Below are 13,058 nucleotides of genomic sequence, written 5' to 3'. Positions count from 1 at the left end.
GCCTCCCAAGTTCAAGTGATTCTCCCGCTTCTGCCCCCTGAGTAGCTGGCATACAAGCACCTGCCATTATGCCTGGCTAATTTTTGTGTTTTTGTAGAGACAGGGTTTCACCATGTGGGCCAGGCTGGTCTTTAACTCCTGACCTCAGATGATCCGCCTGCCTCGGCCTCCCAAAGGGCTGGGCTTACAGGCATGAGCCACCGCGCCTGACCAGTGTTGACATTTCTAAGGCTTTGTCCCAGGCCTCTTTTTTCTCTTACTGGTCTCTCCCCAGGCCTCATCTGCACTCTTGGGTTCAGCTACCTACTTTACTGAACACACACTAAAACTTACTTCCCCAGCCCTCATCTCATACAGGCTTACTTCTCTCGTTTCACTCCATGCTTCCCTTTCCTTTTCCCACTTGAGATGGAGCTTCCACCACCTGCTTTGCCCAGTTAGTAAATGTGTATCCTTCATTTTGTCCCAGAGAGCACACCTTCACAGAAGCCCACTAGAGCACCCAGCTAGCTCATATCCATTCTTTCATGATTATCTATTTGTTTGGTTATTGAATGACTGTCTCCTGAACTCAATTTCCAGCTTCAAAAAAGCACAGACCTTGATCTAGATTTTCTCCTAATGTTCCATGTGCATAGTTTCTTTTTTTTTTTTTTTTTTCTTTTGAGACGGAGTCTCGCTCTGTCCCCTAGGCTGGAGTGCAGTGGCACGATCTCGGCTCACTGCAACCTCTGCCTCCCGGGTTCACGCCATTCTCCTGCCTCACCCTCTCCGAGTAGCTGGGACTACAGGCGCCTGCCACCACGCCCGGCTAATTTTTTGTATTTTTAGTAGAGACGGGGTTTCACCATGGTCTCGATCTCCTGACCTCGTGATCCGCCCGCCTCGGCCTCCCAAAGTGCTGGGATTACAAGCGTGAGCCACCGCGCCCGGCCTTCCATGTGCATAGTTTCTAGTCAATAGTGTGTATTCAGATATTTGTTAGGTGAATGAGCCTTAATCGTTTTTGACATTGTAGGTGATGTGACATTCTCTCCCCAGTACCTCCTCAGGCTCAATGATTTGCCTGAAAGTCAAACAAAATTCAGAAAAGAAAGTCACACAAAACCCAGAAAAGCTGTTGTACTCATGGTTACAGTTTATTACTGCAAAAGGATAGAGACCAAGATCACCAAAGGTAAAAGGCACATAGGAGGAAATCTGTGAGAAACCAGGCACAATTTTTTTTCTCTTCTTCTTTTTTTTTTTTTTTTGAGATGGAGTCTTGCTGTGTCGCCCAGGCTGGAGTGCAATGGCACAATCTTGGCTCACTGCAACCTCTGCCTCCCGGGTTCAGGTGATCCTCTGCCTCAGCCTCCTGAGTAGCTGGGATTACAGGCACGTGCCACCACACTGGCTGATTTTTGTGTTTTTAGTAGAGATGGGGTTTCACCATGTTGGCCAGGTCGGTCTGGAACTCCTGACTTCAAGTGATCCACCCGCCTTGGCCTCCCAAAGTGCTGGGATTACAGGTGCAAGCCACCGCGTCCAGCCCAGGCACAAACTTAACAGGTGTTCCCTCCCAGTGCAGTTGCACAAGGACACACTGAATTCTCACAGTACTGCCAGCCAGGGAAGCTCACCCAAGCCTTGATGTCTAGAGTTTTCATTAAGGGTCATTCAGGTAGGAATGCAGAACCCACATGAATAACCACAAATATCCAGTCTACAACCCTTGCAGAAAACAAACATATAGCATGGCCCAGCGCCTCAGCATGCAAAAGCCAGCATCCACCATGAATCATATTGTTAGCATAAATTATCTGGTCAAACGTGCAGCAGGACCTACCTATGGTTTTCGACATAAAAATCTTACCAGGCAAGATACCCCAAGAGGTTGTCTTCCTGAAGTTGGCCCTAATTCACTCTAGGGTCAGATATCAGATAGCTGTGGACAGTGCCTGTGTCCTAAAACCTGCCAACATTATTCACAGTAGCAAATCCTATTCTGTTTATGCTGCCCCTGCCCTGCCTTGCCTTTCCAGTGGAAAACACAACGCAGGCTCTGGGCCTTGCTTTCTCCTCTGCTGCTGCTTTCTAACCTGCTCTGGTGCTTCCACCCACGTGGTGTGCTCTGCCTCCTGTTTCTAGGGATCTCTTACTATAAACTTCCTCCATAACAATCACTTCTGTATCTGAGTGTCACACCCTGCCTGATTAAATACAATCCCAGGTATATTCTAGAATACACAGGGAGCCTATTACAACATCCTTGGGCCGGGCGCAGTGGCTCGCGCCTGTAATCTCAGCACTTTGGGAGGCTGAGGCAGGACTGCTTGAGCCCAGGAGTTCAAGACCAGCCTGGGCAATATAGTGAGACCCCATCTTTACAAAGAATACATTTTTAAAAATTGGCTGGATGTGGTGGCATGCACCTGTGGTCCCAGCTACTTGGTAGGCTTAGGTGGAAGAATTGCTTAAGCCTGGGAGTTCGAGGCTGTAGTGGGCCATGATTGTGCCACTGCACTCCAGCCTGGGTGACAGAGTGAGACTCTGTCTCAAAAATAAAAATAAAAGGCCGGGCGCGGTGGCTGAAGCCTGTAGTCCCAGCAGTTTGGGAGGCCGAGGCGGGCGGATCACGAGGTCAGGAGATCGAGACCATCCTGGCTAACACAGTGAAACCCCGTCTCTACTAAAAATACAAAAAATTAGCTGGGCATGTTGGCGGGCGCCTGTAGTCCCAGCTACTAGGGAGGCTGAGGCAGGAGAATGGCGTGAACCTGGGAGGCGGAGCTTGCAGTAAGCCGAGATCGCGCCACTGCACTCCAGCCTGGGGGACAGAGAAAGACTCCGTCTCAAAAAAAAATAAAAAATAATAATAAAAATAAAAATATGACCTCCTTTACTGTGGCCTCCAGGACACTATACAATTCACGTCCATCTATCTCTCTGATTCAGTTCATCTTCAGCTGCAGCCATACTAACCTTGTTGCACTTCCCCAGACACGACAGGATCCTCCCGCTTTCATTCCCTTGTCTTAGGTGCTCTCTCTGTGAGACCGTGTTACCTCAGATGCTCCATTCCTCCAAGTCCATGCTCAGATATAACTGTCTTTTAGACGTTTCCCAACCACTCTACCTCCCTCTAACCTTCTATATTGTTTACTTTTGTGGTTGTGGTTGTTCTTTTTGAATTACTGATTGTTGGAAATAAAAGGTCCCCAAGGGCCAGGGACAGTGGCTCACGCCTGTAATCCTAGCAATTTGGGAGACTGAAGTGGGTAGATTATCTGTGGTCAGGAGTTCGAGACCAGCCTGGCCTCGAAAATGGTGAAACCCTGTCTCTACTAAAAATACCAAAATTAGCCAGGCGTGGTGGTGTGCACCTGTAGTCCCAGCTACTTGGGAGTCTGAGGCAGGAGAATTGGTTGAACCTGGGAGGCAGAGGTTGCAGTGAGCCGAGATCGCACCACTGCACTCCAGCCTGGGTGACAGAGCAAGACTCCGTCTCAAAAAAAAAAAATAATAATAATAATAAAATCCTCAAGTACAGGAATGCATATTAACAATATACACATATATAAAACAGCACTTTCACATGGTATGAGTTACCTAAAGAAAAACAGAACGGGATGACGTTGTAGTGGGGGCTGTTTTAAATTGACAGGTTTGGGGCTGGGTGCAGTGGCTCACACCTGTAATCCCAGTATTTTGGGAAGCCGAGGAGGGCGGATCACCTGAGGTCAGGAGTTCGAGACCAGCCTGGCCAACATGGTGAAACCCTGTCTCTACTAAAAATACAAAAATTAGCCAGGCGTGGTGGCAAGTGCCTGTAATCCCAGCTACTCAGGAGGCTGAGGCAGGAGAAATGTTTGAACCTAGGAGGCGGAGGTTGCATGAGCTGAGTTCGAGCCACTGCACTCCAGCCTGGGTGACAGAGCCAGACTCCGTCTCAATAAACAAACAAACAAACAAAGACAGGTTTAGGAAAGCCTCTGAGAAGGGAATGGTTGGCCTGAGCTAAGCGCCATTACCCTGGTCCACCTATTGTAACCACCTAATGGGTTCATTATTTTCCCTGCTCCCCAGATAGAGTCGACTTATCAAGACAGGATAATTGCAATAAAGGGTTTAATTCACATCAATCCAGCTAAATGAGAGACTGGAGTTTTATTACTCAAATAGGTCTCCCCAAACATTTTGAGACTGGAGCTTTTTTGTTTTGGGGTTTTTTGTTTTGGTTTGTTGTTTGTTTTTTTTTTTTTTGAGACAAGAGTCTCGGTCTCCTTGTGTCACCCAGGCTGGAGTGTGCAGTAGCATGATCTTGGCTCACTGCAATCTCTGCCTCCCGGGTTCAAGCGATTCTCTTGCCCCAGCCTCTCTAGTAGGTGGGATTACAGGCATGCGCCACCACACCCAGCTAATTTTTGTAATAGAGACGGGGTTTCGCCCTGTTGGCCAGGGTGGTCTCGAACTGCTGACCTCAAGTTATCTGCCCGCCTAGGCCTCCCAAAGTGCTGGAATTACAGGCGTGAGCCACCACGCCAGGCCTTCAATTTTATTTCTGCAAGATAATGTTCCCTGTCTAAAAGAATTCAATTTTAAATGTTTTTGAAACTTACGTGTTTGCTAAACAAATAAATACATTGGGGCTGATTTTATGATGTGAGGCCAAAACCACAAACTGATTACAGGGTCCAACAAATATTTGGCGAGTGGGAGGAGAGGGGCAAGTGAGCTGGGCTTGTGGCGTCCTGGCTGTGAGCAGGCACAGCCACAGGCTTCAGGGAGCCCCATCGCGGTGACCCTGGAGAGTGGCTTGAATTGGACGTGACCTTGAAGCAAGGTGGTTTTGGGGTCGCGGGCTGCATGAGGTGGGAAGTGGTTTAGGGTCACGGGCTGCACGAGGCTCCAGCACGTCAGGAGTGGGCGTCTGTTCATTCCCACGTGCATCGCGGCTTTCCTAGTTGATGCATGCGCACCCCGTGGGTGTATGCGTTGTTCATTCCCTCTGGCCTGCTCCCATCACCGCCTCTCCACACCCTCTGTCTCCTTCCTTCTCGGGCCTCACTCCTGGCCCTGGCTTTCAGCCCGGGCTGCAGCACTCCAGTTCCGCCCCGACACGGGGACCCTGGGCGGAGGCTCCCATTTCTGTCTTTTCTATTGGGCGCACTTCCGATGGCGTCAGGAATTTCAGCCAATGGGAGTCAGCCAGGAAGTACCTCGCTGAGCGGGCGGTGCCGGGTATAAAAGAAGGCCGCGCAGCCACGACTGCTCACGACGCCGCGGATCCTGGAGCCTGTGTGCCTCTGAGACCTCAGGCCGCAGGACGAGCAGGATGGGAAGCATCTCGGCCAGAAAGTAACCCCCAACCCCTTTCAGGACCCTGTGAACTGGAACAGCCATCCAGAGGGCTCAGGAAGGCGTGTGCACCCTCACCTCTTCTCCCCATGAGCTCCCCCAGAGCTGTGGTGCAGCTGGGCAAAGCTCAGCCTGCAGGCGAAGCGTGTGAGAGCCAGCGCCAGAGAAAGGACGCGGGGAAGGCTGGGGACTGGGCCAGGGGTTGGGTGCGCAGAAGACACATCTGTTGACATCTCCCCTCCCTCTCCTCCTCCCCAACCCTCTCTTTTCCTCCCCGCTCCCTCCCTTCTCTCTCCCCCACTCCCTTCTCTCCCATTCTTTCTCTCACCTCTCCCTCCCCTCCCCTTCCTTTCTCTCTGCCTCTTCTTCACCTCCCCCTCTCCTCCCTCCCTTACCTTACTCTTCTTCCCCTTACTCTCTCCCTCTCTCCCCGCCTTCCCTCCCCTTGCCTTCCCCTTCCCTCTCTTTCTCTCCTCCCCTTCTTCCCCTCACCTCTCGCTCCCTCTTCCCTTCTCTACTGTTCTCCCCTCTTTCTCTCCCCTTCTCCTTCCTTCCCCTCTCCCTTCCTGTCTCCCTCCTCCTCCTCTCTTTCAGCGGCTACAGCAAGCCAAACAGCCCAGCAGCCCAGCAGCCCAGCCATGTGAGTCCCTTGGGTTTGGTATCTGGAAAAGGAAGGGAGGTGGGACGTGGGGATGAAGGACAGGCTGGGTGTGTGGGCTGCTGGCTCCTGGGACCGAGAACTACTGTCATGAGGAACATAGGGCTGGGCCGGTGTGAGAAGGGAAAGCGGCAGAGGAAGGATACAGTGAAAGAGGAAGGGGAGCATTGGCGTCCCTGACTTTCCCTCCACCTACCCTACCTCCCAAGCTGAGGGTCTTTTCTTCCTCTCCTGTCAGGCGGCGCCTCACAATCGATGACTTTGAAATCGGGCGTCCCCTGGGCAAGGGGAAATTTGGGAATGTGTACCTGGCTCGGCTTAAGGAAAGCCATTTCATTGTGGCCCTGAAGGTTCTCTTTAAGTCGCAGATAGAGAAGGAAGGACTGGAGCACCAGCTGCGCCGGGAAATTGAGATCCAGGCGCATCTACAGTAAGGACAATCTCTGCTTCTTCTTTCATCTTTGACGTCTGAGCCCAGCATTTTCTCCAAATACTAACCCCAAGTAAACCCTTCACTTCTACCTTGAAGACTTTTCTCTGCAGTTCATTCCATTTACACTACCTCCTACCCTGGGTCAGACACTCGAATCCTGGTTCCTGTTCTCTGTTCTCCCCTCACTTGCTCCCAGATAGGGCTGTTGTTATTCTGGTCCCAGCATAATTTGCCACTTGTGTGAATAGGCAGTGACAGTGGCATCGTATGATAGGCCTCAGGGAGAAATCTGACTCTTCCAACATTGATCCTTCAGACACCCCAATATCCTGCGCCTGTATAACTATTTCCATGATGCACGCCGGGTATACCTGATTCTGGAATATGCTCCAAGGGGTGAGCTCTACAAGGAGCTGCAAAAAAGCGAGAAATTAGATGAACAGCGCACAGCCACGGTGAGGTGGGGGACTGGAAGCTCTGGGGTCTCTGAGTTTATTGTGGGCTGGTGGGAGCTCTGTTTGTGGCTGTCAGGAGGGTCCGGATTGCCTTTTGAAAAGTTTACTTCTGAATTTTATTGTGTAAATTTAATATAATGGCACATATGTTCTACAGCTTCATCCTTGGATACCCTAATTAACCTCATTGTATCTCCAGAGTATTAATAAGTAGTGTGTATAGGTTTGGATTCTTTGGTTGTAAGCAACAGAATCTAACTCCACTGCCTTATGTAAAGAAACATATTGAAAGGCTGTGAAGGAGTTCACTGAATAAATAGCTAGAACTGGCTTAGAGATAGGTACAAAGAGATTTCTAGAGGGTTCTGGAAAGGGAACCACGGCAATGATTTTCCCAGCAGCAATGGTCCAGTCAGCTTGCTCTGTCAGGATGAGTGGTCTTCCATCTTTCCTCCTGTTTCTGTTTCACTTCCTTGGGCCTCAAGTCCTGTGAGAGATCATCTGAGTGGCTCAGTGTAGGTTCTGTGTCTGGCTACTTGCTGTGCTAGGACAACAGGGAGGATCTGTGTCCATGTTACCATCCGTCCTATAAGACCACATAAAAAGGAGAGGAAATCCACACCCCACACACCAGTAACTGGTGCAATTTGAAAAGGAGGAAATGGAGTTGCTGGACCAAAAAGATTCCACTGTAATCATACAATTCATGATAAGTGTTCCACCTCAGATGCAAATTGTGGCAGGCTTCACTTCCAGGGTGACTTTTCTTTGCACTCACAGATAATAGAGGAGTTGGCAGATGCCCTGACCTACTGCCATGACAAGAAAGTGATTCACAGAGATATTAAGCCAGAGAACCTGCTGCTGGGGTTCAGGGGTGAGGTGAAGATTGCAGATTTTGGCTGGTCTGTGCACACCCCCTCCCTGAGGTAGGTCAGGTGGTGGTGGTAGGGTGAGTTCTGAGTACCAGTTAGGAATGACCCAATTTCATGTATTTCATGTGTTCATGTGTAAAACCTAGATACGAACTTCGGGTTTGTATTGGAATACTGCCTTTTTCTTTTCTTTTTTTCTTTTTTTTTTTTTTTTTTTTTGAGATGGAGTCTCACTCTTTCACCCAGGCTGGAGTGCAGGGGCACAATCTCGGTCTCCCAGGTTAAAGTGGTTCTCCTGCCTCAGTCTCCCAAGTAGCTGGGATAACAGGCATGTGCCACCACACCCGGCTAATTTTTGTATTTTTAGTAGAGACGGGGTTTTGCTATGTTGGCCAGGCTAGTCTCGAACTCCTGACCCCAGGTGATCCGCCCACCTTGGCCTCCCAAAGTGCTGGGATTACAGGCATCAGCCACCACACCTGGCTGAACTACTGCCTTTTTCTTTTCTTTTCTTCTTTGAGATGGAGTTTTGCTCTTGTTGCCCAGGCTAGATTGCAATGGTGTGGTCTCAGCTCACTGCAACCTCCACCTCCCAGGTTCAAGCGATTCTCCTGCCTCAGCCTCCCAAGTAGCTGGGATTACAGGCATGGGCCACCACATCCGGCTGATTTTGTATTTTTAGTAAAGACGGGTTTCACCATGTTGGTCAGGCTGGTCTCCAACTCCTGACCTCAGGTAATCTGCCTGCCTCGGCCTCCCAAATTGCTGGGATTATAGGCATGAGCCACCACGCCTGGCCAATGCTGCCGTTTTCAAACACATATTCTTGATATGTATTTGTAGATTTAAATAATGTGGTCCAATCAAACCTTTTATTTTCTGATCTTTGTTAATATATAACTATACCAGTAAGTTTGCATGTAAATAAAGTCATTGCTCCACAATTCCAAAGGAGTGCATTTTTCTGTGTGAATAATTTTCATACAGAAATTTTCTTACCATAATTCATTTATTTGGTTCTCATTGATACACCATCAGTTTGTTCTAGATCTTTCCTGATGCTGAGAATATTCTTGTGAAAACATTCTGGAGCATGAGCTAAATCACTGTATGAATAATTCCAAAATATGGATTTATTAATAGTAGGTCCCAGTACTTCTCCGAACCTTGATCCATATTAAAAATTTGTCTCTCCAAACTCCTGTGCTTGGGAGGGACTTTCCAGGTGTCCTAGGGTCTCCACATCTCAATGAAAGCTGGGGAAGGAGAATTTCCCTCATCCTGGGCCTCTACTTACTCCCTTTTCTGCCTTCCTCTAGGAGGAAGACAATGTGTGGGACACTGGACTACTTGCCCCCAGAAATGATTGAGGGGAGAACATATGATGAAAAGGTGGATTTGTGGTGCATTGGAGTGCTCTGCTATGAGCTGCTGGTGGGATATCCACCCTTTGAGAGCACTTCCCACAGTGAGACTTACAGACGAATCCTCAAGGTGGGACAGTCACCTTTGGGCATTCATGGGGGAGCTGGTCAGTGATGGCTGCTGGGCCGTGGGAACTGGGGCACACACACACAGGGTTGTCTACTGTGGTCCAGAACAGCACCTTAACAAGGCTCAAAGAAGAGAGAGGACATTGACCAAAGAAATTAACCAGACTTCCCTTTCTTCTTTCCTGGCCTCATCAGGTAGATGTGAGGTTTCCGCTATCAATGCCTCTGGGGGCCCGGGACTTGATTTCCAAGCTTCTCAGATACCAGCCCTTGGAGCGACTGCCCCTGGCCCAGATCCTGAAGCACCCCTGGGTTCAGGCCCACTCCCGAAGGGTGCTGCCTCCCTGTGCTCAGATGGCTTCCTGAGCCCTGTCTGCCTCTGTTACTTTGTGTGTGTTCAGGGAGCTCTCCTGGCTCTGCCACCTCATTTGTCTTTATTTTTTTCTCTTTTAAGATGTAAGATGCTAATTAATAAAAGCTGAATCATTTCGTACCAGCTCTTCACAGTTGTGTGAATTATTATGTAACTGGGTAGAATCTTTATTTCTTGTGGGAACTCTTTCCCATGAGAGCTGCCCAAGGTTGTTCTCCCTGCTACCCCCACCTTCCACCTCTGGAGATGGTGACTTCATTCTTCTTGAAAACTCTTGCCTACTTTCAGGTCAGGCACGGTGGCTCACACCTGTAATTCCAGCACTTTGGAAGGCCAAGGCAGGCGGAACACTTGAGTTCAGGAATTCGAGGCCAGCCTGGCCAACATGGTAAAACCCTGTCTCTTCTAAAAATACAAAAATTAGCTGGGCGTTGTGGCAGGCACCTATAATCCCAGCTATTTGTGAGGCTGAGACATGAGAATTGCTTGAACCCGGGAGGCAGAGGCTACAGTGAGCTGAGATCTTGCCATCAGAGTCCAGCATGGGAGACAGAGTGAGACACCGTCTCAAAAGAAATGAAAGAAAACTCTTGTCTACTTTCAGCAGATAAATGCCCTGAGGGTACATAACCTGCCACCTATCACAGTGGCTCCTTGATCCAACTTACTATTCTCCATGTTTTCAGGAGTATGCCATTTGTAAAACAGGACTGTCATCAACCCAAAGGTCCACTCTCTTTTTATGGTCATCAATATGCTGCTGTCTCAGAAATAAAATGTTTCACTGCACATCAGTGTAACCCAATTGTCAAATGAATACACTAGCACCTCTGTGTTGTGTCATACTCTTGATTACATTAGAATAAGTCATTCCTCATAATAAATATAACATCACCTCTTTTGAAATTACTGCATGCTGCAATTTGGGGAGTGGCCTTCCAGGCTTCTGTAACCTTCTGTGACAGTTTCATGTGGCAGCTGCTCCCTGCACCCATTATAAACTGACTACCACAGTAAGCATCTAGACTCCTCAGCTGTAAGCTCAAATGTTTTTTGATCAATGCAGTCAGTTACACCAGTATTTCTCCTAACTTTAGTTGTTAAGCACTTTATATGGAGTTTGCCTTGTTAATGTTACTCCTATCATTATATTCTACAAAGTCTCCTCACTCATTGTGAAATATCCAGCAGTTGCAGGCATGATTTCTGTTATGACCAGACCCACTACGTAAGCATAAATAATTCAGCCACTTCACTCAGATGAACAGCTCTCACTATTGCAGATCTGTAAGTTAAATACTCCAAGACATTGGTTCACGGTTTTTAACCTGCACTTTCAGTATTTACCTCTCTTTTTTGTTTTTTCTTTCTTTTACCTGCATGAGGAGACACAGTGCTTATCTCTATATGCTTTGCTTCATCCTATCAGTTTTCCTGAATTAACATTTCAAACACTTGGCAATTCCTAATAAATTAACTGGTTCATACATATAAACTCTTACACATTTTAGGTGCTGGATAAACCCATCACTGGGCACATTTTTGGCAGGTAAGGATAGAAAAATCACTAGGGCCTCAGCACTGATCACCAGATGATATATGTTTAAATAATGAAAACTGACATGCTTTACATGAGGGATTTAAAAGTGTCCCCAGGCCGGGCGTAGTGGCTCACACCTGCAATCTCAGCAATTTGGGAGGCTGAGGCAGGCAGATAAACATTTGAGGTCAGGAGTTTGAGACCAGCCTGACCAACATGGTAAAAACCCATCTTGACTGAAAAATACAAAAATTAACTGGCCATGGTGGCTCGTGCCTGTAATTCCAGCTACTCGCGAGGCTGAGGCATGAGAATCACTTAAACCTGGGAGGTGGAGGTTGCGGTGAGGCGACATTGCACCATTGTACTCCAGCCTGGGCAACAGAGTAAGACTCTGTCTCAAAAAAAAAAAATTGTCACCAATATCTACATAGCTTTCCTCAGCTGCACTGATTCCAGACATTCCATGATGGAATATAAATATACTAACTTTAATATCTGTTCTGCATCCAAAGCGAAAACTAATTTAACCCTAAGGGTCATACACATGTGAAAAGGAGAATTATTACTCTTTTAAATTGGGCAAAATAGTATTGTCAATGATGAATAACAGTGTTAACAGCTTGCATGCTAATTAAGCAACATTTCTCAATAATCTCATTTTACAAATAATACCTTCTAGGAAATTGATTCCATCTACATTTCCACCCAGTTAACATCCTGTCATGATACTTTCTCCACTTTTAAATCTCTGGAGGGCATTTTCTGCACACGCTGTTTCCATTTTCATAACCATATGTATTGTCAAATCATTGAAAGTTGGATTTTATTCTCTAACCTTCATAGTCATGAGAAGAAAAAAAACAGTCACCAACGGAGACTACTAAGGTTTTGTATAATATAATTTTTTTTTTTTTGAAACGGAGTCTTGCTCTCTGGCCCGATCTCGGCCCACTACCATCTCTGCCTCCCAGATTCAAGCAATTCTGCCTCAGCCTCCCAAGTAGCTGGGATTACAGGCACCTGCCACCATGCCCAGCTAATTTTTGTATTTTTAGTAGAGACGGGGTTTCACCATGTTGGCCAGGCTGGTCTCAAACACCTGACGTCAGGTGATCCACCCACCTCAACCTCCCAAAGTGTTGGGATTACAGCCGTGAGCCACTGCGCTCAGCCTGTATAGTATAATTCTTAAAAGATTGTTACGACCCTAACATGACTTTGTTGCTTTCTTGTTTGCAACCAGTTAGTTCAGAGTTGTCAAAAGGCCAAACTTACAACAAATTTAGTTTTAGATCTAATTGACTTTTGTTTGTGATTCATGAATTGGGGCAATCTCTGTTCTATACAATAGAAATTAGAGTTCCCACTGGGCAATGGCAGAACAGTGGGTTTTGTAAGGTGGGAACAATAAAGTAGAACAATAGGAAAAAAAGCCGATTGGTTAACAGATTACTTTTTTTCTAAGGGTTAAAGCAGAGGGGACTTCCTAATTTCACTAATTCAGGTAGACTGAAATCTGCTTTTAGGAAAAACTGGGATCTGTCTTCTTCCTTAAAACTTCAGTTTGATTAGATGACATTGAGTATGAGAGACGCCATTTTGGTTTGATCAGTGAGGCCTACTGTAGGAGCTCCAAAAAAATGGCCTCCTGTAATTTTTGTTTAACAGTGTTCACCTCTTTCCATTCCTTTCTCCATCTATCCTCATTTTTTTTTCATGGTCTTGTCCAGTATCATAACTTGAAATAACAGTGTTTGCCAAAAACTTCCAAATTTTTATGTCCAGGCACAACTTCTCTCCCAATATTCAGTCAGAGATTGAACTGCTGTGACACAGACACTTTGTGGTCATACAGACATTTCAAACTGATCATGCTTAAAGTTGGAGT

General features: G+C 47.2%; 1 protein-coding gene across 2 annotated transcripts; it reads left to right on the top strand.

The window, feature by feature from the left end:
• The first annotated feature begins 5,088 nt into the window (after positions 1-5,088).
• AURKC (aurora kinase C) lies at positions 5,089-9,752 on the top strand. 2 transcript variants are annotated; one of them, XM_055239953.2, is made up of 7 exons: positions 5,089-5,487; positions 5,944-5,980; positions 6,237-6,428; positions 6,748-6,886; positions 7,667-7,815; positions 9,081-9,255; positions 9,450-9,752. In XM_055239953.2, exons 1-7 carry the CDS (start codon positions 5,430-5,432, stop codon positions 9,618-9,620), a joined length of 921 nt encoding a protein of 306 aa, XP_055095928.1. In that variant the 5' UTR covers positions 5,089-5,429; the 3' UTR covers positions 9,621-9,752. The 2 variants fall into 2 exon arrangements, with proteins under 2 accessions (XP_055095928.1, XP_055095927.1); XM_055239952.2 differs by having other exon boundaries at positions 5,935-5,980.
• Positions 9,753-13,058: the final 3,306 nt, after the last annotated feature.

The sequence above is a fragment of the Symphalangus syndactylus genome, chromosome 13 (assembly GCF_028878055.3).
Source record: "Symphalangus syndactylus isolate Jambi chromosome 13, NHGRI_mSymSyn1-v2.1_pri, whole genome shotgun sequence".
NCBI classification, from domain to species: domain Eukaryota; kingdom Metazoa; phylum Chordata; class Mammalia; order Primates; family Hylobatidae; genus Symphalangus; species Symphalangus syndactylus.
The sequence above is the reverse complement of the archived record's forward strand: the minus strand, read 5'-3'. Positions and strand labels throughout refer to the sequence as shown.